Source organism: Bactrocera dorsalis, chromosome 2, assembly GCF_023373825.1.
Source record: "Bactrocera dorsalis isolate Fly_Bdor chromosome 2, ASM2337382v1, whole genome shotgun sequence".
Classification (NCBI taxonomy): Eukaryota; Metazoa; Arthropoda; class Insecta; order Diptera; family Tephritidae; genus Bactrocera; species Bactrocera dorsalis.
The window spans coordinates 16,212,120-16,238,985 of NC_064304.1; the positions used below are offsets into that span (position 1 = coordinate 16,212,120).

General features: G+C 32.7%; 2 protein-coding genes across 3 annotated transcripts in view; both read right to left on the bottom strand.

Moving 5' to 3' along the window:
• Positions 1–1,720, bottom strand: part of LOC105223140 (sideroflexin-1-3) — an 11,261-nt gene extending 9,541 nt beyond the window's left edge. The window contains exon 1 of one of the 2 annotated variants that reach the window (XM_049448930.1): positions 1,487–1,720. The gene's annotated coding sequence lies outside the window, so the exon portion shown is untranslated. The remainder of the gene's footprint in view (positions 1–1,486) is intronic. The other variant, XM_049448929.1, reaches the window with a different exon arrangement.
• On the bottom strand, positions 1,615–26,408 carry LOC105223153 (probable sodium/potassium/calcium exchanger CG1090). The gene is made up of 6 exons (XM_049448924.1): positions 25,207–26,408; positions 17,969–18,214; positions 17,372–17,902; positions 16,193–17,204; positions 12,621–12,809; positions 1,615–11,805 (listed from the first exon to the last, which is right to left on the bottom strand). The coding sequence occupies exons 1-6, from the start codon at positions 25,207–25,209 to the stop codon at positions 11,795–11,797; spliced, it is 1,992 nt and encodes a 663-aa protein (XP_049304881.1). The 5' UTR covers positions 25,210–26,408; the 3' UTR covers positions 1,615–11,794.
• Positions 26,409–26,866: the final 458 nt, after the last annotated feature.

Consider the following 26,866-nt stretch of genomic DNA (forward strand, 5'->3'; position numbering starts at 1 on the left):
TAATAGCTAGAATAAACCACAACTATTGTTGTTTTTATATTAACAACTATTGTTATTGCTATTTTAATTGCTTTCACGTTTTACAATATTTGTATGTGCAGGTGTTTGTGTATGTTCAGTTAAAATTTCAACCGTTGAAAGAGAGTTATGGTTTCCTCAGCGCTCTCTCCAACAAATGTTCTTACAGTATGCACTGAGTAACCGTAACCGTCAATATACTATAGTTCAATGTTCGTTATTTTTAATGATTTTTCTATTTTTCTTTTTTATATACATTAATAAATTTTTTTCAGATGAAATATCGATATTAATGTATTTTATAGAGACTTTGCTTATTTGTAGTTCTTAAGGCTGTATCTCCGAAACTATTACTCGGATCAACTTGAAAATTAAGGATAATATTCTAAAGGTGTTGCACAATTTAATAACACAATAAAAAATTTGATTTTTTAAAACCCGTAAGTCCATGTAAACCCTTAAAGTAGACGATCTAACAAATATGCTCCTAGTGGAAAAAATTCTTTAATTTCTTTTTTTAATTATCACTAGGAGCTGCTACGGTTTGTTTTTTGGTTTTAAGCAAATAATCGTAATATTTAGTAACAAATCACACCAATGTTTAGCAAACCAAGCTACAAATTGTAAAATAAATTCGGTTCCAACTTATACTTGTTTATGTCTTAATGCTTATGGTTATTGAGGCAGTACTGTATCTGTGCATACATACAAATTTGCAATATATATGTACATATATGTACATCTATATTTGCTTATTCTCACAATTATAGAATTCACACTTAATTTTCGATTATTATTTTATCAGCTGTTTACGATAAAACTATTTTTGCAATATTTTTGTGTGTTTACAGGGCTAATAGCGGTCTACACACGATTAAGCAAGCAATCGTACAGCGATTTTATTGATTTCCAACACCAGCGCAGGCGGCCGGGTCTCGAGAGGCTCTTATCATAAGCACTAGACGCCTAATCCCACATACAAATAAATATGTATGTACATATGTACATTTGTAAATACACTAATACTTGTATGTATGTATGTACGATTGTTCATATTTCAACAGATCAGCTGTATGGCGGCAAGCGTTTTGTGGGCGCGGAGCTACGTAACCATTGACAAAGCCAGCAGTATTCAGCGTATTAAGAGAAAAGGCTCGTAGGAAACAACAGAAATTTGCAGTTACATGCAGTTACTATCTGTATATGAACATATGTATTTACTTATACATTGTACACTGCTTTTTATGTGTGTGTGTGTGTATATTCATATCAGTGAATCCATGAATAAATTTTTTCTATCGACCTTTTGTGCTGATTTACGCTTGCTTATCGCGGGTGAGTCTTACATAATTGCGTCTATACAATGGTTTTTAATAAATAATATAGGCTTTACCGCGACAGAGCACATTCAAACGAATATTTTCAAAATATTCTTTGATTTTCATCAAATTCCAAATAAAGAAATCACCTGCTAACAAAAAAATGAAGGCGTGCCTTGTTAGCTGTTGTTTTTCCTACCTTATGCCGCGCGATTTGCGTCGGAAAATTTGTTTTTCCCGTTTATTTAAAAGTCTTATTTTTTTGCTGCCCACTCTGCCACTTGCTAGCGTTTGGCTCTTCTGTTTTATGTATAACTTGTCAGCGTTTAAATAATTCGCGCTCGAAACACGATTTTCAACCGCTACGGTCGGCAGTGTACGGAAAACTGACAGCTGAGCGATAACCAGTCTTAACGCAACCGCACCAATTCCATGCTTGTAGCTCGTTTCTTTCACATTTTATATTTATTGCCACGAAGGAAATCAACAGACGCGTGTGCATACATTTATATGTATGTATGTATGTACAAACACAAGAACATACGGACAAACCCGGCGCGTATGCAGACAGCAACTCGGCGGCTGCGCTAACTCGCATTCCTATCGGAGACATCAGCACAACCTTCCAAGTTAAAAAGCTGCCGATAGGTAAGAGTGCGCAAATGTCGAGCGTGTTGCTGGAATAAGTAGTAAGAAAACTTCTGGGCGCTCTTTGACAAAATCATAGAAAGCAGCAACCACAACGCAGGAGAGAAACAAATTTTGTGTGTGACTATTTAATTGTGTAGTAACCCAGTAGTTAAATGATGTCTGTGTTTGAGTATGGAGGACTCATCCGTGATAAGAACAACCAAACTCTTTTATATTAAAGAAAAATGTCTTAGGTTTAGAATTGCGAAAAAAATAAATCGATATTTTCTTTTTTCGATAAGCAAAGTCGATATCTCAAATAGTTTTTGACTTACAGCCTATAAATTGTAGTCGCTCAGTTCAATCAGCGTCAGTTTATTTTCAAACCCTTTTTATCAAAACTACCTTTTTTAAATTTGCTTGAGTGATTACTCAGAGACAAAATAGCCGACAATTATTAAATTTTTCTTGATATTTTGTATATAGTTCTCTATACCATGACCTATCAGATTTTGGATGTGATCAAAAATTTAATTTTGGCAAACCAAAAATTAGCAAAATCTAGAATAAAATTCAACTTCTTTAGAACGTCGCCATTTGGTCAATTTTTAATTTTTCTCGACGCCAACATTGTGGGTATATTTTTAGATTTCATCTACGGAGAAGGTCGGAAAAAAATGTTTTCACAAAATGTTACTCTGTAAAACAATTGATTAAGTAGTTCTTTAGCTCCCAAATATTACCTTCTTTTAGGCGGTCAGACTAGGTGTGCTTCTTAAAATAGATTTGGCAATTTTTTTAAGAATCCAGAAAATTGTTTTGTGGAAGAATGAATCGATTATGCTCTGGAAATTTACAAACAATCGAAAATTTTGACTGAAATAGAAACATTTTCTCCAAATCCCATCATCATTAATGCTCTTCAGCCATATTATTACTCTTATTATACTATATGTACTCTTTGAAAATAAAAACCGCCACCAATCGTTTGTTATTTGTTTTCATATTGACTCTTGTCTCTTGTTAACTATTGTGTTCTCGCCAACCCTTGTATTTTTTTGAGAGATTAAGTCATTTTACTCTCTTTGACCTCCAAACTTATACTCCAAATGCTTCTAGAGAGAGTCTAGGGATAGTAATTTTGAATAGTTTTTCACGTATATAAATTAATAATATTAAGAGCGGATTCAAAGGATCGTATTAACTAGGTCAACACAGTTCTATCTATGCGTCTAGGGTTATTCATGAGTGGATCTATTCAGCAGACAGATTAAAGTGTTGTTCAAGAAGCATTAGACATTTGTATAAAAAGTCAATTAGAGACATTACAATAAATTTCTGTTGAATTTTTGTATAATAATCTTATCGAATCCAACATACTACCGCTTAATAATTAAGAGTATAAACGCAACCCTGTATATATGAATGTATATATATACATATATATATATGCGATAGTATAAATATTTCTTGTTACTTATTAGTTAAATTGGTCATTTGAAGCATCCACTTGAGGCTGGAAGAAATTGAAAAAAAATATTGGTATTTTGGTGCCTATGCGTGGGTTGAACCAGAGAACATAAAACATTTTGATTTGCTCCTTCTCTCATTGTTTAATGTGGAAGTACAAGAGTTGTCATGTCAAGCAGCTGTCATTGACCAATACGCTTGTAGGTTAGGCAAGTACATGTGAACCATAATTGTTGCATACTTTTAGGCGTATGCTAACATGATTTCCGGCGTTTCACTTCCCACAACAAAATTCAAACAGCAATATATTTGATGTATATATTTTTATTGTATTATTCATTTCATTTAAGCATCAATAACTGATTACTTTGTTATCATTTAATTAATTTTCATTTAATCTGACTTTTGTTGAATTTATTTTAATTGTTATTTTACGATTTTGTTTCATTAAACTAACATAACATCAACAATAAACATTGTACAGTATCGGGTTCCTGCCTATATATAATATTTGTATGTATATATGTGTACCTATATATTTCTTGCATGTATATCTTGTCATTATACACACCACTCAATTGTTATATAATATATTTTTGCTGTTTATATGCATGTACATACATATGTAGGTAAAACAAATTATTTTATTATAAATGTGTTGGGTTTTTGAATGGATATTCGCATGCTTCCGTTAATTGTATGTGAATTGTATTTGTATTTGAAAGATTTTGGATTTTCGTTAACATTTCATGGCCACGCCCACAAATTTTATTAACTAATTCGTTAACAGCTTAAAAAAACAGAGTATGTTTGAAAGAATTTCGAAAAAAATTCTAGAAATTATAAGTCAAAAAACTCATTTGAGTGTTATTATATATATTTTCCTACATATTTCATTTGAAAACTCTAGACAATAACGGAGACCTTAAAGTCTCAAGCCTGAAAATTGTATGCGACGTTTTTCTGCTCGAAAATTTTTTCTCAATATTGACGTTTGACAGAACTGAGATTACGATATCCTTGCACTTATTTCACACGCTCCGCTACTGGGATCATAAGATTGTTGTTGAATTTTAATAAAAAAATACTAAAATATATATTGGCTCCAAAAAGCTTTTCTCCAAACTAGGTCTCTGGAGCTAAGTTCTTTCTCTCACTATCAAAGAACTTGAATATGGCATTATCCCGCATAAGAATCGTTTTGAGGGGATTTTAACCCCATTTGAACTCAAAAAAATTTTCGAAATTTTCACACGAGTTTCTTAGATATTATATATTTTTCAGGTATTAATTGAAGGAATTTCGATTCTTAAGACATACTAATGTGTATATATTTTTCACAAAAAAAAAGAAATTTTGAATGGTACTTATAGCAGCGCTAAACTTTTGGGCTTTTGGATTTCAGATAGTTTTAATTTGTCGACGGCCCAGCAGACCGTCTACGCCATCAAGGGAATCCATATTTTTCAAATTGAACAACCGATTAAGAAATTCTGTAAATGTACTTTATATTTTCCATATTAAATAAAAAAATTACTCTCTATGAGACTTTTAAAAATTATTTGAAAATAAAGTTTTCAAAAAGTTTATTGTAAAAAGTTTTACACAATAAAACTAGTCCATTAAAGAAAAATGCAAAATTTATGCCCTAGCCTATAAAGAATAAGTTGTGCTAGGGGGTCTAATTATGCAACCGAATGATGTAAGTGCAGGTTTAAAATTTGCATCGACTCATATTGGTTTTATTTCATTTGAGTTTTTTTAAAGTCAATGACCATGTACATACAAAGGTGCATACATTTGCGTATACAGATGTATGTATAATTGTATGAAACGATGACAAGAAGTCGGAAGGAAAAATAAGAAAGCCAGAAAATACGAGTATACATATGTATATTATTCGTTATTATGAATGGAGCAACATGTTAAGTATGGCGCCTAAAACAATTAAGGGTGAATAAACCAATGGAACGGTTTTACAATTAGTAGACTAAAGTGATCGGGTGGACCTACTTTTGGAGCATCTCTATTTTTAATTATGGTACGTGACAATGAATTGAGGTTAGATGTGATACCGATTTAGTTTCGTAAAATATGAAAGATCTAAGCTTAGCTTTAGTGTGTAGTCGTGTAGAAATAATTTGTTATTGTGATCTAGTGGGATAGTCGCAAAATACACAACGACCTCATCCAGCATTTTGTATGTAACTTTTCTTACCCGAAAGCCTAGCATTGCGCACAAGCATCTTCTGCGAAGTTTAAATAAAACTTGATTACAACATTATCCCGTATAAAAACCGACCTAAGGGTTGTAACCACTTTCGAATTAAAAAAAAAAGAATTTAACTGGTCCTTTACTGAATTTTCTAAGAACCTGACGGAAAATATTTAATACTAATGTTTTGATTTTAAAATACTTGGATTGAGTGAAAGCTCAAAACTAAAGCTTTCGTACATTTGGCTTTCACCATGCTTTGTTTTCATAAAATGCTGTCTTATAATTTGAGCGGTAATAATTTAGATTTAAAAGCTTCTAGCTATTATGAATTTTATGTCAAAAATTAATTTGAAAATTTTCAGAGTTTCTTTATTTTCGGTAACGAGTGAAAGATGAATTGTTTCTACGATTTTTTTTATTTTTGAAAACTACACTTCGTGGTAACATAAATATCTGCAAAATTTTTTTGAGCATGTAAATGTGACAATTTGACTTTAGTTGCTTATTTTACAAAGAGATCAAGATTTTTTTCGGAACATTGTTACTTAAGTTTATTTTTAAAGGCAATGAGTTCGGAAAATAACGGTATATTAAGTTATTACGCAGCTGTTTTAAATAAAATAACAAATTAATGGGTTTGCACAAAAAATCTAAGAAATTAGTTATGAGTAATGGCAAAAAAAAATTCCTAACTTAAAAAAAAAAATATTTTCACTAAAAATGCAAATAAAAAATCGCAATATTTTAACTACAACAATTTTTTTTTAATTTTTCGTTAACATATTCAGTGTTTTTTGTCGCATATTTTTAGAAATAACATAAATTTTTATAAGTATGTTATGTATTTTTGTCTGTATGTATTTTTAATAAGAATAGCATGTTGACATTTCTCAATTGACAATGGAACAAATACTTAACGCAATTATCTATTATTTTTTATATTTTTAATATAATTTAATTTAATTTAAAATTGACTAAATTTCTATGAATGCACCAGAACGGTAGTTGCCGTTACGCACATACACACATTAGAATTGACTATTTTCGTAATTTTCTTTTTTTGTTTTTTTTTTAAGTATTTTTGAGTTTAGTGTAACAGCTTGTTTAGTTTTGCGTATATTTGTATGCATGTGTGTGTGTGTGTTTTCAAGTGTCTAACTTACATTTATTAAGCTTAATAGTATATAATATTATTTGGATAACAAAAACAACTATGTATTTATATGTATAGCATATTAATCATGTATGTACATATGTATATGTATATGTACTTTATATATGTATATATATATAGTTTTATATATATATATATGCAATTTATTTCGTATAGTTTCGGTTATTCCATAATTAGAAAGTTATACACTTGTGTTTGTGGGCATATATGTATGTCTTTGTTTGTTCGTTTGTATGTATTGTATGTATGTTCTGTATGTTTTTGATAATAAGTAGTTTAACAAATATAAATTTTTCACAATTTATTACAATCGATCTTTGTTTGGTATGTTTACAAGTACATAGTGAGAAGTTTATACACACATACATATACATATACTATGTATGTAGTAATTCGTGTTGTAGTAGTAACTAGTTTTGGAATTTAACAAACAACACTAAAGCTACAGAAAATTGTTTGTGTACTTATTTTAATATGTAGTATTTAGCCTTCAACAATATTGCATGACTCCACTTTCACTTGATTCTCCCGTTCATTATTTATTCCTTTACTGCCTTGCGATATTTTTATTTTTTTGTTTTTGTTTTGTTATAAACATGTTTAATACATTTTTTAATACTTATTTGTTTACAATTTTACTTAAAAATAGTACAAAAAATAATAAAATCATAAAATTCGTTGCCTATGTAATGTTCGAGCATGCCCTTCCATGTGTTCGGTTAATATATTTAATATTCATATCCAATAAAATTTAGCTATTTATAATTGTGTGTTAACGTTCACATTAAAATATATATATTTATGTATGTATGTATGCAAGCATATTACCTATATATTTATTGGTTGTTGCATGTACTAGTATGTAAATATAAAATCTTGCGTGCCTGTAAATCTATAAACGAAACCATGGGGATGTGGTTGATTCGAGTGGGAATATATTATATTATATTATGCTATGCTATGTTTTGTCATGTTATGCTAGATTTCTCTTTCGCTCTAAAATTATGTTGGTATGTAAAAATAAAGAGAAACAATAGAAAGAAATATCAAATCTCAATTACACAATAAATTTACTTTCCACCTAACTTTTCCAGAGCTTTCATCATCTCGATTAATTAGAAATGTGCTTGTACACTTCAAAGTATCCTTGTGCAAAGCAAAAAGCTTTCGTGTAAAAGCTTGCATAAGTCGTTTGTGATAGTTCGAACAATAAATTGTTTGACAAAGCGTTTCTGAAAAAGTTTTTCGAAAGAGACATCGAATTGCTTAAAGTCTGGAGACCAATTGCAAAATTATGAGGAAACTAGGAGCATACATTCAATCTGCTGAAAGTATTGCATAAGCTATATTCAAATATCAATTGACAAATTTGTTCCGTTATTCACCTCAACCGCATTATTATTCTTATCCCTTTCCGTTCTTCTGTTCTATGTTAGTTGGAAATAGCTTGGAATCAACTGCCTATACATAGTATATATTTAGAAACTTCATATGATTTCAAATGATATAGAGTATAAATTATTTTTCCAAAACTGGAGAACGCTAAAATTTAAATTCAATTTTTAAGAGTGGCTTTTGAGTAAAATTGTTTAGTAGTTTTAAAACGATCTGACTAGTTAACAACAAAAATATAGGGAGAAGAGTAGTTATTTTTACAAAAATTCGATCGTTGTGAATTATTGTCAAACACAAAGCTTTTGTAAAGCGTTACTCAAAATATGTACATATGTATCTAAAGTTTAAAAAGTATGTATGTACGTATATAAATTGTTTAAGCTTAGCTAAAAAATACTGCAAGCGCATAAACATATAACAAATACATATGTATATGTATGTATATTTAGTAGTTGAGGGAGATTTCATTAATTATTTGTTAAATTTGTCAAATTTAAATATTAATTTTTTTAAATTTAATTTTATATGTAACTATATTACTCGCATTACTTGAACTTGTATTTTTTTTTTTGTTTATATATCTTTTAACGGTAATGCATTTATTGAAACATCATAAGCACATACATACATACCGACAAAGTTGCTATGCGCTCACAAAAGTTTGCATTGAATTGTCTACAGGGTTTTCATTGTGCATATGTATAGTATGTACGAGCTCATGTGCACATTTACGGTTGCTATATATGTATGTATATCGCTTCTATTGTATTATCTATAACTTTATGGCTTCATTATATTATATGTATGTACTTAAACATTAATATATGCAATCATAATATTTGTTTACTTGAATATTTCGTCCTATCTACATTACTTAGTGAGTGCAAGTGTAGCTGCGTTTATCTATTTGCATTGTTGTTTGCTGCTCTTTTTTATTGTTATAAACTTATTTGTATTATTACAATTAATTTATTTTCATTTATACGCTTCAATGCTGTTTTCAAGGTCGCTCATTTTTAAAACCGTTCTTAATAAGTGTCATGATGAGGTCAAACGAGAGATGATAACACATATTACTGGAATTTTGTTAAAAAAATTATTTTGGGAAAATGATAGAAGAGTACAAAGTATCGTTTCAAAAAAGTAGTAGAAATTAAGTCAAACCATAGAAATATTTCATACGAGTATATCTACCATTCTTATGAAAAAATTTCCGTTTCAATAAAAACCGCTTTCTTAATCTAAAGAAAGTTTACTTGCTGGCTTTCGCTTGGAACCCCAAATCTGATATTTTAGTTGAGCTCCCACTTATGTATGTATGTACATAGCCTTAAGAGACGATGTACATATACGATTTTTCGCGTTCTTAGAGACAAAGGGAATAAAAAATATTAAAAGTATTTTATATTCTCTCTATTAAAAAATATAAAATACACAAAGCTCTATTTAAAAATCGAAAATTTCTTTGAATTTGTAAAATTTTATATTTTTACTATGCAGTAAAATGGGACATTTGTTTATAACTATTCTGTATTTATTCCTAAAATTTATCTACTCGAACTCTGTTTTTTTATGAACAATATATGGTTTCAAAAGTCTTAACCAAAGTCACATTTCGGCTACACAAATGGTTAATGTATCAAAATTTGTTAGAGAGCACATTTTCGTCATGACGATTCGGAAATAGAAAGTGTTAACCTTATAATTGCTAAAAAAACGAATATTAATTCAATAAGTAACCTTTTTTTTCAAAGAAAAGTGTATCATGCCTTTATATATTTTTCATAAAAATTAAGTGTTTTTTACAAAGCCTTGAAACTTTTTTTCTCTGGCCAAATCCGAAGGGTGAATTTCTAAATGCATATATTTATTTTCGAAATTTTCAGAGATTGTACATAAATTTTTCACCCATTTTATTTAAATTGTTTCAAAAATATTTCGAAATTGTTTTCGTAATTTTTCAAATATTTTTTTAACAAAAAAATTAAATTTAAACTTTTTGGAAATTTTTTTGATATTTTATTACTAAAAAAATAAATTTATAACATTTTTTTTTGTAATTTTTCAAATATTTTGTTAATAAAAAAACAAAATTTATAACAAACATTTTTTTTGTAATTTTTCAAATAATTTCTTAATAAAAAACTTTTAAATTTTAAACAAACTTTATGGGAAATTTAATTAATTTTAAAAATAAACTATATTATTTCACATCTTTTTTTTTAATTTTAAAACATATTATTTGAAATACTTGTTTCTCATTTGTTCATTTTTTAAACTAAAATTAAAGCATTTTTCGTAATAATAACAAATATAACTAAAAAATATTAGATTTTAAATATCTACATAAATAAGAACCTGTTAGTAAATCAGCTTAAAAACAGTCATTTGAAGCGCATTATTATTATAACTTTCATTTTAGACATTTTACGTTAGGAGTATTACTTGCATTAGGTCAATATTTTTCATACATATGAATTTATATATGTATGTATATTATATAACTTGTTGCTTCGTGCGATGTAAAAACGTATGTACTAACATTTTACTTTTACGAATTGGTTTGTATATTAAAATGTTGTTGTAAATATGGTGCCGTGCTAATATGGTATATGCTATCTTTTCGTTTCATTTTAATTTTTAGCTATTTTAATAATTGTTTATATTTTCATCATAATTTCTTTGAGTTTGTCTCGTATGTTTTTGCAATACTTGGAAGTTTTTCAGTTATGTGGCATACATACATACACGTTAATGGAGGCGCCAGAAGTAGAGGAAGAGGAACAGATTGTGTAGGTTTCATATAGTAAGATATATTCAAGTAATTATATAAGTTTTCAGCTAGTTAACAAGTCGAGTTTAACGCTTCGTGCATTAACAAATCAACGCCAACACCACTACAAGTTCTTCACAATCACCCTGTATTTGACTATTTCATTGCGCTGAATTGCACAGCTGTTGCCGTTTAATTGATAATGGCGAGAATTGTTTGTTATGCAGCCGTTAATATGTATATGTATGGTATGTATGTATGTATGTGTGCCAGTGTGTCAGCATTTGTCCAGTATGCACCGGTAGGTAATGAGATATGAAGCTTAAAGTTTGATGCAGACCCGCTGTACTATGGCACATGTACTCAAGTACAATAACTGTTTGTTTTTTTTTTTTTTGTATTTTTTGCATAAGTATGTGGTTGTGGTTGTGTTCTGTGCCAGTTGCTCATGTGAATGATGAGTTTGCAGAAGACATGAGATCAAAACGTGGAGTTAACTTAACAAATGCATTTGTCCAGCTTCGCTACACAGCCGCCCAGCAACGTAACAAAATCCAAATCGCTTGGCTTACTCACATACGATACAAATAAGTAGATATGGTTGTAAGCTGCACTTTGTTTTGTTGCTCTTGTTCAACTGCGAAACCTTCTTGATGTCGACCCATTTATTTATTGAACTTATGTAATGTATCTGTAAATAAATAGCTTCGTCCTGTCAGTGCTTGATTTGGAATTATCCTGTGTTTTAGCTTCCTCTGTGTTGTACCTATATTCATATTACAGCCACATTGATTTTTCTAATATTGACCTAAAAATATGGAAAATAAAATTGTTAATAATATGAGTTTGCCGTCAATGTATATCATATGATCAAATGTGACCCGGACTGGTTCATTTAAACTATGCGTGCAAACCCAATTGAAAAATTCTTAGCTTGGGAAAACCTTTTTATGACTGCAAGTAACTCATGATCGATTAAAACAGAGCCGAGACCGGAAAAACCAAAATTCGCTGAAGGCACTGAAGGCCTTCCCAGTCGAAGCTTTTCAGAATTGTATGGAAAATTTAATAAGCGTTGGCTTAGGAGTTTATTTTGAAGCCGATAATACAGAATTGAATTGAAATTACAACTGATCAAGGTGGAACCTTTGGCGCAAACGCAACCAACGCCGGGCCCGGGTTAGACCAAATGACAGCACAAGTCAGGTGGATATGGAGTAACTCTGCTGCAAAAAAACAAAAGTTCCCCAGCTTCGTTCTGAATACTGTAGCAGGTTAAACTCCTACTTTTCCAGAATAAACCCTGACATATCTAATATATGTCCAACGGGCAATGAGTCCCCGCATGACACTGATCACTTCTTTGCATGCCCTGCTAACCCTACTCATCTGACACCTTTCTTCCTTTGGTCCGACCCCATCGAAACAGCACGTTTCCTGGGCCTACCGTTTAATGACGTCGACGACAACTTATCTAACCCTTACCATTCTAATGAGGATTAGGTACTCGTTACAACAACAACTAAATTTGTGTTGAAATACGCGAAAATATGATTTTTTTTTCCCGTCCGGGTCGTATTTGATCAAATCAAATAGAAGTGAGATATTTATAAGTATATTTACTGGGGCATTCCGGTGGGTTCATGTAACCAAATACGTTCAACTCATACAGCGAGGCCAAAGTGATGAAGCACAAATACCAAATCATCAGTATAATGCCGAGTCGTTTGTCCAATTTCCAGCCGTTCAAATGTGTGGACATAATGAGAAAGATGACCGTCGAGAAGAGCGATAAGGTGGAGTATGCCAAGCCTGCGAAAGAGAGCATATAAAACTTGTTTCAAATAGGTGTAATTAAAATACATTTACTATAAAATTCGAATACTAATAATACAGCCATAAATGTGAAGAAAAAATCGAAAAATCTACGTTTGGGCATAAAAACTACTGTGTAATTGAAAAATTTATGTGTAATCAATGTTGATTGAAAAGCATTACAGTATAACTATTTTGAATCGTAGTCTCTACATTACTAATTTTTTATTAGTTTATTTATTACATTTCTATAAACGAATCCATAACTAATTGAGCTTTTGGTTCCGGATATATTGCTCTTCAACATTTATCAGTCAGCTTAACAAAAATGAGCATAGCCCTACTGTGTATGGTATATTTATTATTAAACTATTTTTTGTTGGTGCTATACTAATCCAATATCAATAAATGGATATATTTAAGTGGTAAGCTGATCCTTTCAGTTTAGAATACATTGAGAGAACTTAAAAGAATTTGTTTTAGTAAATCTGGTCAACGCATCTTTGAAACCATAGAAATAATTTTTATGGTTCATTTATGTTATGAGCGTAGGGATATCGAGGAGATTTTCCTCCGAACTATCCGGTGCTCTGCAACTATGTTTTACAGATTTCTTTCTCCAATACTACAATCATCCCTGATCTCCTGGTTTCTTTCTATGCTACTGCATTTCGGTATTCTAGGTCTTGATCAGATTTCGGAAATGCAAGTACATAAAAATGTCTTCTGGATTAATTTACAACAAATGTACCTTGGACCACGATAAAAACAAGCTTTCATCCCCTAACTCAAGGCGTAAAAATATTAGGTTAATTTAGGAATTTTTTTTCTGACCTATACAGCTTATCTATAAACCATCGAGTTGAAATAATTATACTGTAATATTTGCTAAATTATATAGTCTGACTTATATGTGTTACTGGTTTTTAATTTAATAAAATAATTGTAAAAATTGTGTAAATATTTAAAAACTTGAACAATTAAAAATGTTATATCAAAGTGATTTATGCAGCTAAATAGTTATTGTTTTTCAAACATTACTTGAAAAATTGCAAAAAAACCCAGTGCACAAAAATCAAATTGATACGTAATTTAATTAACGTTACTTATTTCTATTTTTTAAGTTTAAAAAAGACTATCATCATGATATTAGATTTTTTTTATTCAACAACCCTGCAGGAATTACATTACATGAAAGATTATATGTACAGGTATGTCTATATGCTTAACTCTTATCAGCAAAAATTTTTTTCGAGTTTCTTGTTGAAATTCATATTTTACAGTAATTTTGGAACACTATGCTTAGAAATCCATCGCATGTACTAATGAGCTCTTTTGGTTCACCTATTTCTGATTTTTTATTTTCATTGAATAATTGAAACATTTTTATTTCTGGTAAATTTTCAACTCTTAGACTTGTTTAAGATAATATTCCTGTAATAAATTGACCAAAATAAATCAAAATATCTTCATTAACTCAAGCTGGCTTACATTTCTTTAAAATATTGCTACAGATTTCTTGAAGAGACAACCAACAAAAAGTGCTTGAAATATAACGGGTGATTTTTTTGAGGTTAGGATTTTCATGCATTAGTATTTGACAGATCACGTGGGATTTCAGACATGGTGTCAAAGAGAAAGATGCTCAGTATGCTTTGACATTTCATCATGAATAGACTTACTAACGAGCAACGCTTGCAAATCATTGAATTTTATTACCAAAATCAGTGTTCGGTTTTTTTTTTTTTTTTCGGACAAATTTTGTTCAGCGATGAGGCTCATTTCTGGTTGAATGGCTACGTAAATAAGCAAAATTGCCGCATTTGGGGTGAAGAGCAACCAGAAGCCGTTCAAGAACTGCCCATGCATCCCGAAAAATGCACTGTTTGGTGTGGTTTGTACGCTGGTGGAATCATTGGACCGTATTTTTTCAAAGATGCTGTTGGACGCAACGTTACGTTGAATGGCGATCGCTATCGTTCGATGCTAACAAACTTTTTGTTGCCAAAAATGGAAGAACTGAACTTGGTTGACATGTGGTTTCAACAAGATGGCGCTACATGCCACACAGCTCGCGATTCTATGGCCATTTTGAGGGAAAACTTCGAACAACAATTCATCTCAAGAAATGGACCCGTAAGTTGGCCACCAAGATCATGCGATTTAACGCCTTTAGACTATTTTTTGTGGGGCTACGTCAAGTCTAAAGTCTACAGAAATAAGCCAGCAACTATTCCAGCTTTGGAAGACAACATTTCCGAAGAAATTCGGGCTATTCCGGCCGAAATGCTCGAAAAAGTTGCCCAAAATTGGACTTGCCGAATGGACCACCTAAGACGCAGCCGCGGTCAACATTTAAATGAAATTATCTTCAAAAAGTAAATGTCATGAACCAATCTAACGTTTCAAATAAAGAACCGATGAGATTTTGCAAATTTTATGCGTTTTTTTTTTAAAAAAAGTTATCAAGCTCTTAAAAAATCACCCTTTAGGTTTAGCTCGAATATTTGCTGTATGCCATTCTTAAAGCACGTGGCTAATGTCATCAATATACTTTTCGAAAAGAAAATACCATTTAGGATTTTAATGAGTTCCTCAATTAGTTTAAAATAATGATTGTAGCTGATTTCGATTTTTCGATTTCGAATTTCGACTTATTTTGAAACAGTTTTATGATTCTAACTAATCTGATTTTAAGTTGATTGAAAACATAATATATCTTTTAACTTCCTGCAGGGCCTGTGAATATACTCTTAATACCAATTATGCGAATCATAATTTATTAGTTCTTTACATAAATTCTTAATAAGGTCAATTAACGAAATATTCACAATAATTTATGTATAAATAAATGTTTGTTGATTCAATTGTGTTGCTTGCAGAATTTGCTAGTAATGACAATTAAAAAAAAAACGACTATAATTGTAGCACAACAATTCTTAAACTATAATGTAAAATTTGAAAAAATATTAAATACGAATTCCTATTTTTAACAAGAAAGAACATTAATGGACGTTAATGAGCTTTTAAGTGGAAGTGTGTTTAAAATTGATATTATTTTAATTATGACGAAAACATTTAATTGTCAAACACATAACAGTTAAAATTCATAAACTACTTATGTGTGTGCTATAAAGTCGTGCGTAGTTCATACATAAATATGCATTAATTGAAATATTCCATACATACATATGCACAATTCTGACCTTAATCATCACTCCAGCATCGGAATTGGTTTTTTCTTAAGTACTTAGTAGTTTCACATACGTATATAAGTACATATTTACATTGCATATGTAAATATACATGTACATATATACATATATTTCATGTAGACACACATAGAATTCGATAATTATATGCCAAGTATATATACATACCTTTCGAGATGACATTGACGTGCGAGCCAGGCTTTATAATGGCCGTTTGTATAAACCACGGAAGACCTAAGCACACTAGGATATCAAAGACATTCGAGCCGATCGCATTCGATACGGCCATATCGCCGAAGCCTTCTTTGATTACCGCTATTGAGCTTAGGGCATCGGGTACAGATACACCAGCAGCCACAAATGTCAATCCCATAACCGTGTCTGGTATGGCCAATGTTGAACCAATCACGGTTATCATCCAAACCATAAAATATGAATAGAACGAGATCCATATCATCGATACGATAAATGTGAATGGATACCAATTACGGTATTTTTCGGTGCGACAATCTGGCATAGTTTTCTGGCATAAATAATGTATGGGATAGACGACATACCAGGCGATCAGTGTTGGAAGTCCGCCTTCCGTGGGACGTTCCAATGGATTGGGGCGTGCCTCTTTCGATTTATCAGCTGATTTATAATATTCAACACCAGCCGGTTGCGTATTACCTACACTCGGTTTGCTGCCGTCACCATTTGTGTTTGTTTGTGTGACGACGGCATCCGGTTGATCGGGATTATAAGCCATATTATCTTGTCCCGAACCGGGTCCAGAGGCATAGAACGTATTCGTGCCCCAGTCATCTTCGCCAGGCGGTTGGCCGTATCTAACACTGACTCCCACTGGATTTGTCGACGGTTCATCGCCCCAAGCGGCGTTTGGATCCCAACTGGTATTTGATTCTCCATAGCTTTGGTAATCGCTTGTTGCCTGTTGCTGTTGCTGTGAACCAGATGCACCGTCTTGTGTAAGACTTGTTTGCTGTTGCTGCTGCTGAGCGCCTTGTGTGTATGAGTTATCCGGCATGTTCTTATATGTCACCAGCGATGATTGCTCTTCCTTTGTGGGTAGTTTGAATGGTAGATTTAACGACAAAGCCCAACGCTCCAGCTCCGTATTGAAATGTAGCGCCACACAATAACCCACATAGCATAGCAACATGAAGACGGACTCGTACTGTAAAAGAAAACCAAAAATAAAGCATTTATTTATATTGAGTTTATACACAACTTCAAATAAACATAGTAGAAGGTAAAATGTTTTGAAATATATTTTCGAAAGAGCGGATTTCATATTTTAGTGAGTGTGTGTCTTTCTAATACAAAATAGTTTGATCTACTTACGCAAGATATAACGTCATTAAAGATGATAATCAACATCACTAATATCGAGAGACTATAGAAGAAGCAATCACGCACCAATGGCCACCAATTCAGTTGACACACAGTACCAGAGCATAGCGCACAGACAGATATTACAAACATGATATTGAACACCGCCGAGCCAATAACACCGCTAATGCCGATATCGTCCTGCGCAAAAAATACACCAATCACCACAGTGGCCAATTCGGGCGCGGAACTACCCGCTGCCATGAATGTAGCACCCGCTACATCGGGCGACAACTTCAATTCTTCACACAGGCGATCCAAACTGGCCACGAAGTATTCATCACAAACGATAGCCAAACCGAAGAACGTAAAAATAGCAACGAGTATGTGAATGACGAGTCCACCATGCTGACGTGCCCATTTACCCATTAATGGCTTGGGAAATTGTTCGATGGCGGGCGGAGTACAATTGCGTTTTGGTCGCCAAGTGGGTACGGCGTGTTTGGCAGCGGCGTGTGTGGCTTCTGTTGTCATAAAAGTACTCTAAAATTAAAATAGAAATAAATATAGAAATACGTATATGAAATTTTGATAATCGAAGCATTTTACCTCCGTTGTAGTTAAAGAGCTGAGCGTACTATCCATCACATCGGTGTCCGCAAGATCACTATCTGAGGGTCCATTGCCGCCTGTCTCACCTACCCCGTTCTCCCCTTCTTCTTGCAAATTCTCGGCATTAAACACACTTTCCGTTCTTCCCTCACTCTTGGCCGAGTAGACACTAACGCAGTAGTAAATAAGGAACAATAGTCCCATATTCCACATGCGTGCTCGACGGCTTCTTCTTCGGACAATCTGTGAATTGAAATTGGTATTGGTTAGAATAATAAAGGTACTTTTGAAAGTCATTGGTTTAAATGGGAGAAATCTACATATATTGATCCATCTTAAATATCTATAGAACTGGAATGAGATTAAGTGGTTCCGGCCCGACTTTTTCGGTGTCAACGATGAGTTATGTGTATATAAAAATCAAATATTTTTTAACTCGAAATAAAAATGAAGAGCTTGGGAATTAGTCAGAGTCTGCTATCTAATATTCTTAATATGCTACTTTGTGACGGAATTTTTACCCAAGAAATTATCTCAAGAGATCAATTCTAATTTTAAAATTAATCAATGCCGAACCTTCCAGAATATTTTTTATGCTGAAGTTACTAGAACATCCATCAGCCATTTGAGAAAAGTGAATAATAAAATGAAATAATCGCGTCACCTTTCTCATTTTCTAAAAGTGTGTAAATGTGGGTGGTTCAATGAAGAAGAAATAGGGAGACTAATCAATTTATGATATTTAATATAACGTATATATATTTAAAAATATATTTATTTGCAATTTTTTTTTGTTAGTTTTAATGCTTAATTTTATTACTGTATCATTCAACACCTAATTTAAAGTTGTAAGAAGTTGTATCCGAAGTGATGTTGAGGTGGTTCATATAAATTTTGGATGATTTTAATGTATTTTTTATGTCCCTAATACCTTTACCACTATCTCATATACAAAAACAAGTTGAATGACTCAGAGTGCTAGGCACGAACCAACAGTGGAACTTGCGATACCGCAAATTGCATACTGGCGATGAAACCTAGTCAAATGATTTCCTCTTCGTAATCCGATACATTCAGTTATTTACCACAGTTAACTTTTACTTTTTGTGAGATTTTTTTCCGTCGAATATGAATGCATTTGTTTTATTGCCATTCGGGGGCAGTCAACTTTTCTAGACATGGGAAAATAAGTTCATAAATAAAGTATTATTTACAGAAAAACTGTGTTTATGAGTATGCTAATATACAATATGTAAGTATGTACATACATTGCATATGTCCAGGGAGTCGAAGTGAATTTGCACATTCATAGAATCGTAACAACTGTTTTGAACGAGAGAATAATCAGATTTTCCATGCCTTTGAAAATTGGGTATATATGTATGTATGTATGTGTGTACATATATAAATATAGATAATAGGAAAGCCTCAGCCAGCTGATATATAATTTCTTTAATTTAATTCATAAAAATGAATATTTTGTATTTGAGTCGACCATTGCGGGAAGATAAATGAGAACGTACATCACGAGGCCCTTGAAAAACCTAACACAAATAGCTCTATTTTGTAGCCAAGAATGCACCTTGCATTAACTGTCTCAAACAATTTAGACACTAGAGTTTCACAATATGAACATGTAGAGAAAGGAAGACTTCGAGGACTCTTTTATAACACATAGCAAATCATTGCTTCGTGTGAACATGGTAAGCGAGTATGTGTGAAGATTACGGGCTTGGAAGTACCTATTTTATTATATTGTCTCCTTTCTGACAGTAATTTTGGTTAGTTAAACGAGTCATGTTGTAAAGAGAACATGTATTTAATTCGGAAAAAATCATCCGAGGTTTCGTGATTTGTCCTGATTTGAGGTGAAAGTTCTCCCATCCAAAAAACTTTGCAGAACAAGTAATAATCCGAAAGTGCCTAGTTTGCACATCCCATTCAATCTGCAAAAGCTTTTGGCGAGTCTTCAAACTTGGAGCACTATACTCTTTTATTGTTCAATTATGGCATCTTCTCTTCACTAATTTAGAATTAATTTAAATTAAACGTGGTATTGCCGGCAAAACACCATACAAAGGATCCGTTTAAAAACTCAGCGAACAGACCACATAAGCTTTTTTTGGTGACTATCGGCATCGAAGTGGCTTGAGTTAGGTTATCCTTTTTAGACCATAATCTCGTGCGCTTTTCATACTTGTAAATAATCCAGAAACAATGCGCTTAAAAAATTGATCACTTCTTTGACCTTTGGTAAGCAAATCACAGTCGTTAATGCAAACAAATTTTGTTATGTAAGAGCTCGAGGAAACATCTCAAGCTTCAAAATTAATTAGACATTTCATGCTTGTGAACGATCGCGGCAGAGAAATTTAATCTTTCAGCAAACTCTCGAGTTGTTATTCGACGATTGCATCAACCAATTGTTTTAGGTCTTCCATCTTCGATTGGACATAAAAAAAACCATTTAAAAAAATTTAAATATAAAATTTTACAGACAAACCTTACTATATCAGCTATTCAATTATAAGTATAATAGTAAAGCGGTTAAGCGTGGTTGAGAAAAAATTCAATAAGTCGACTGAAAATACTTAGTGAACGATTTTGAATATTTGTCATATGACGGTATTATATAATACAAAAACAACGAGCTGGTCAATAATTCTCTGTACGATATGTATTATTAGTCATTTATTCGACTGATACAAGTACTTTGATAAGAAGGCACCATCTTTAACGAGGGTTATAACAAGTGCATGGAAATGGAATAAGGTGTTGGCATCCTTGTATTGGATACGATAGAATACATGAAAATGTATTTGTTTATCAGATCAGATAAATTGGACCATAGTCACCACCGTTTGTTAGCTGAAATGTTTTAAATGTATCCTACCATGTGCCGTTTGGAAAAAATATTACAAATCGATCTTTCCAAAAACAAACACCATTGAACCATCAGCTCCATTTCCGTTATATTGAAAATATCAGTCCTCAATGAAATACCGAATCAAAACATAGCTTAAAAGCACTTAAAATACTTAATTTAAATAAACTCACACCTTAGCATTTTGCTTATCACGTGGTTCTTAACATTGCTTTAAAGACCCTGCAGTGTGTAAGTAGTCATAACAGAGAATGACAAAAGCAGGACAAACTTGTAATTTGGTAACAGTGGCAAATATGAAACAACAGAGAAGATAGTAACCGCACGTGCAATGAATTATATACATACATACATATATGCAGATGTATATATGTAAGTATGTATGCATAGCTGCATGGGGGCGTCTCACCCATTGGGAACGACGACACATCGTCTGTGTAAATCGTCGTCTACGTCCATCAACGGTAGTGTTGGTGGTGGTCGGTGACTGTGGTAATGATGGCGGTGACGACAGCGCTGGCGTTCGTGTTGCCTTCAGCATTACTGTATGTTACGTTGTTGCCACCGCTGTAGATTCAACATTGGCATTTACACACTTTATCGATTCACAGTTTTATTTAGCCGACTCGTTGGAACGAGACGCTGGCAGTACAGCGAAAACACAAAATAACGAACAAGAAGAAACATTACAAAAAAGTATATTTGTGTATACTGTATATATGGTATGTATGTATGCGTAACTTTACTTATATTTTGGCACGTCAGGTTAAGGAGATGGCCTCTGCCGGTTACTTTGGCTGCTTTTTGCTGCATGCAATAGCAGTAGGACTTGCTACAAGCGGCCCTCCACAGTAATAAGCGCCAAGTAGTGACAATTTAAGATAGAAAGAGCGCTTATAAGGTTTTATAAGTGTATGCTACATAAACTTTTTCACTTGGAATTTATGTCAATCGACGGATGACTTAATAAATGTGATAACTTCAGCGACGCCAACTTAAATCAACAAATAAAAGGATTCATTTCAACTTGTATTCACTTATATCAAATACATACATGTATGCTTGTGTATGTGTTGAAATACGCAATGCGCAAGGATGCAAAGATGACGTAGATGTACACAGATTCACATATAAATACATATTCTCTATACATATATGTATATATATGTATGTATGTATATATAAATAAGTATATAGAGTAGATAGAAATTTGCTAGAATTCTGGCGACTGCTTACATCATACAAATTCGCAATGCCACCGTTTCAACTAAACAAATACAATAAATCGACTGGCAAAACGATGTCATCCAGTTTATGTGTCACTGCACGGGTTCTATTGGCGCCAGACACTTTCGTGCGTCTCTATTACCCAAGTTTCCCAAAACCACAGTTATCAATTCGCAATAAATGAATGTCCCAATGCAGTGCTTAAGTCACATGCATATATTGGCAACAGTGTCTCACAGAAAACTTTTTTTGTTAAGTGACATTATTTTTTTTGTAAGTTTCTCTTTTCATGTATGTAAAAATAACTAATTTTTACTTTATTGTCATATGTAAAATAAAATAAAACAATCTATTACGGAACACAGTGCTCAAAATAAGCTGGTAAGGTACGGTGGTTTGCAACTTCACTATAGCGTGATGAATAGTTAATTGCTGCTTTGCTCATTTTACTTTTTCTTTTAAATATTGATTTTCATATTTTTTATAAAGTTTGACTGATATCATTCTCATGCCTATTTTAGAACATTGAAGCGCCCTCCCAGGGTGTAATTAAAACACAAAAAATATTTTTTCTCTTATTTGTATATCTTAAGGGGTTGATTGGGCTTGAAAAATTAAAAAAATCGATTTTTATTTTTTTGTCTTATTAAATAATATACATAATATGTTTAAAATGTTCTCCTAAAATTTTAAATCGATCCGAGTAAAATTCAAAGATAAACCCTTCGGAAGTTCTGTCCATCAGGCCACGGCGGTGTAACACTCCGCAGATATTATATGTATGTTTTTCTCAAAACTCCATTTTTGAAGTCAGGGGACACGATTTCTTGAAACGGTATGAACCGATTAAGCTCGAATTGTGCACACATATAATATTTAAAATAACATCCTCTAATTGTTGAACAATTTTTTTTTTTTTTTCATTACAACTTAATTTGACCAAAAAATTTGTTTTTTATTTAAAGTCCAAAAGACATTATTTTGTTTTTATTTGCTTTGCTCAAAAACGAGATTAATATATGTACTAACGGAACATGTATAGTTTTTAATTTTAGATGAACCAATAATAAATTATGCTATCCACGTCCAGAGCACTAATTTTGTGAGACAGAGAGATGAGGTCTCAACGGCGGAATTTTCAACATCTTTATATCAAAACTTCAGAAGACATTGTTTAAGTATATACCTACAATATGCCATATTATATTTATATATATATGTTTGTTTACATTAAAAATAATCGTAAAAATACCTTTTTTGAACTCTGAAACCCTCCTAACCCCTTAATAAATACAAAAATTTATTCATATTCATCGATTTTTCAAATATTTTTTGAGTTACAGTCGCTCAGTTCAATCAACACCATCTGCTTATCTATACATAAAATAATATTTTCTCAAAAAAATGTGTTTCAAATTTGATTTCTCGGAGATAAATGATCCGATCACTATAATTGTTTTAGAATGTTCTGTATAAAGTTCTATTTAAAATTACCTTCCAGTTTTTTTTCCGGCCAATCAAAGAATTTTAGCAGACCAAAAACTACCAAAATTAAGGGTAAAATTCAACTTTATTTAAATTCCGCCATTTTGTAAATTTTTATTTTTTTGTAAAGTAGTTGGTAAAGTAGGGGTTTCTCTTACAAAATATGAAGATATATATAGCTTAGTGAGAATGAATGCTGGAGAAAGTTGGAGGTGCTGACAGAAGTTTTAGCCTAATAAGTAATATATACATACATATGTTCAAAACACCCAGAGGCAAATGATGAAGACCCTACTGTTTTTTTTTATAGTAGAAGCAAGCATCGGAAGTCGAAGTGCGGATCTTTAATCAGCTAATTGTTGAACGATTGACGAACTCTCATCTCATGTTTCTCCCACGCGACCACTGGACAACTTCATGGGAGAGAAGACGATATTTAAGTCTCTACCCTACAAAGTGTATATGTATGTATATAAATTATCAACTGATATTTTATAGTTATTTTAGCAATTTTCATCTGTGTGTCTATGAATTATTGTATTAGTTCCTTAAGTTTTGAGATATCGATATGAAATTTTCACACGTTTTTTCTCTTCAAAGTTCCAATGCTATTCACCAATTTGTGAACTTGTGGACTTGTGAATGATGTATTAGAGCTTTGGTGTACCCAAAATTAACGTTTATTATCTTTTTTTCTGTTGGACGTTGGCAAAGTGAATGTGTATGTAAGCGAAGTGAATGCTTTCAATAAATAAAAGTAAATTTTAGAAATTTTTACTTTCTGAATTCCATTTCCTATATATTTGCTGAAAATATTTAGAAACCACTGTAAGCAAATACATTCTACACATATCTACAGTTATACAAATTTATCACTTTTCATTTATAAAATTGCGTAAATCTATATTTGTAAGTATGCGCGAATTTATTACGTAAATATGTTTCTCAAAATTTTTTTCGGTGTTTTGCTGCTCATTTACCGCCTTGTTGTGAACCAAAGCAATCAGCTAAACAAAAACACGGTACAATTGTTTTGATTTGATCTCAATTTTTATTCAACTTGGCTTAGAGCCACACATTCATACATACACACTCGTACAATGATGCAACTGCCTTTTGTGCAAAATATTCGAAGCGAATTTGAGCCGTGGCTGCGCGTTGTTAAAATTCATGAATACCCACATATACATATTTGTGTGCATATATGTATGTGTTTATGTAGTTAAGCTATTTATAGTAAGCTCAATAGTATCTATGAAGAAAACGTAGTATACTTTGCGGGGCAGGCTTGCAGGTAGGAAATGAAAATGAACAAATATAAAGAACAGCAGCGTGTGTGTGTGTGTATTTATGTGTACTTTTGGTGTGCGCCTCTTAACGGCATTTACAAACACACACTTGTTTACGTTTCTGTGTGTGGAATTGTGTACGTGTGCGCGCGGCAGTGTGGTGAAAAGCAAAGGCAGGTGGTGCATTACAACGGCTGTATATAGTATAACGGCAAATTAGGCGCCGTAGCGCGATACACAGCTACATGCATATCGGTGAGTGTGTGTGAACGTCGTTTTCGTTGTAGTAAATTCCACTTTGCCTATTACATATTATTTCTTTCGTTTTTCGTTCTGCGACTCGTACTAACCATTTTGTATTGTTTTTTGTTTTTGTTTTGTTTTTGTTTTTGTGGCTGCTTGGGGTGTTGTTGTAGTTGTCGCGATTATTTGAGCTTTGTCTCCAAAGCGCTATTGTTATTTTGATTGTTTCCTCAAAGGATATTCGCACAGCTTACGCCTGCTTAACTTCGTGCCTGCAATATTAAACGCGTTTATCTTATTTTCACTGTCACTTGCATTTGCACTTTTCAGTCTTTTTTGGATTTTAAATCACACATATTGTATATGTGTGTATGTGTGTGTGTGTGTGACGATTTACACAGTTGTGTGTATAATAGCTAACGAGGTGTTGGCGTTAAAATAGCACATTACATTCGTATAAATATTTGCTAATAAAAAAGTGAAACACTGTTGTTTTCCCGACGTTCTTTTCGTTGTATTTTTCGTCCGATTTTCACTCGGTCAGAATGTGTGTCTCGCTCGATTCGATTATTCAGACTCCACTTGTACCGCGTTGTCACTGAAGAGGTTTTCGTCGCAGCCCTTTCTTCCTGTATACACTTTTTTCTTTTCGCTCTCCCGTTTTTGTTTTAATTATATCTTTTTCATTGTTTTTCTGTATTTTTTTGGTTATTTTCTGTATGACACACAACTGCAATCGTTTGATGGCAGCGTAAAAGTGGGTGTTCGGTTGGGTGGTTGGGCGCTGTGGTGGTGGCGTTACAGTTTTCAGATACACAGAATATTATGTTGTTGCGTATTTGCAGAAGAAGCAGAAGGAAGAATAAAATTTCAATTTGCTCGTTGAAAATTTTTCGTATACGCAAGAGCCTCACTACTTTTCAGGCGTAGAACAACATTTCATTTCACACTCTATTGCAGCGTGTTAATGACTTGCTTATTTTTAATTGCACTATATTATATTTTACTATTTTTTATTTACACTACAATTATTCAGTTTCCGTTTTTCTTCAATAATAACACATAGTGGCCAAGATTGCGACCATCCTTCCAGCAAGGGAAGACCGTAGAATTGTACTGAGTTTTCACCACCGCATCGATTGTCACGACGGCACCACTGCTGTGCTACTGCTAAGCGACTGTTCGTGCATTGCCAGCGGTGGTGCAAGTTGGCGCTGTTGGGGCCAAAGCTGGCGCTGCTGCGGCCGCTGCTTTCACCTTGTTGTTGGTTGCCATTTCATGCGGGCCTCTTGTGCTTCGCTCATTACGTTTGTGGCAGAAGCTTGACGGTGATAGTATGACAAGCAGTCTTCGGCTAACCGTGGTATCTATGAATTTTGCGCTATTCACCACACGAGAGCTGCGCTCCACAAGTCAGAGTTGAGGCGCAAAAAGAGCATAGATTTTTTATCATTCACTTGTGCATATTCACTCATTTACCTACACATACACAATTAAATATTCATTTAAAAGTGTAGCTTACACTGTCGTGATATTCGTATTTGTTTACCGTTACGCACCAAAAGTTCGCAGAGCGCAAGTGCAAGTTCATTGAGCGCAATCATGTGTGAGAGTAAGAGAGAGTGGTACTTTATAAATATAAATAATTGATTATACTACATATTGTTCGATACTGGCAACACCGTTATTATGCATAAGCGCAAATCAAATAAAAACTTTGAATGAAATAGCAAGCCAAAAAAACACATATTGGGTAGTCGAAAAAGT

Excerpts from the sequence above, each read along its gene's own strand:
- LOC105223153 (XM_049448924.1), bottom strand. Across the intron at positions 17,903-17,968 it reads GCTCTTTAACTACAACGGAG|AGTACTTTTATGACAACAGA; the intron begins GTAAAATGCTTC and ends TTTTAATTTTAG. Across the intron at positions 17,205-17,371 it reads TTAATGACGTTATATCTTGC|TACGAGTCCGTCTTCATGTT; the intron begins GTAAGTAGATCA and ends TTTCTTTTACAG.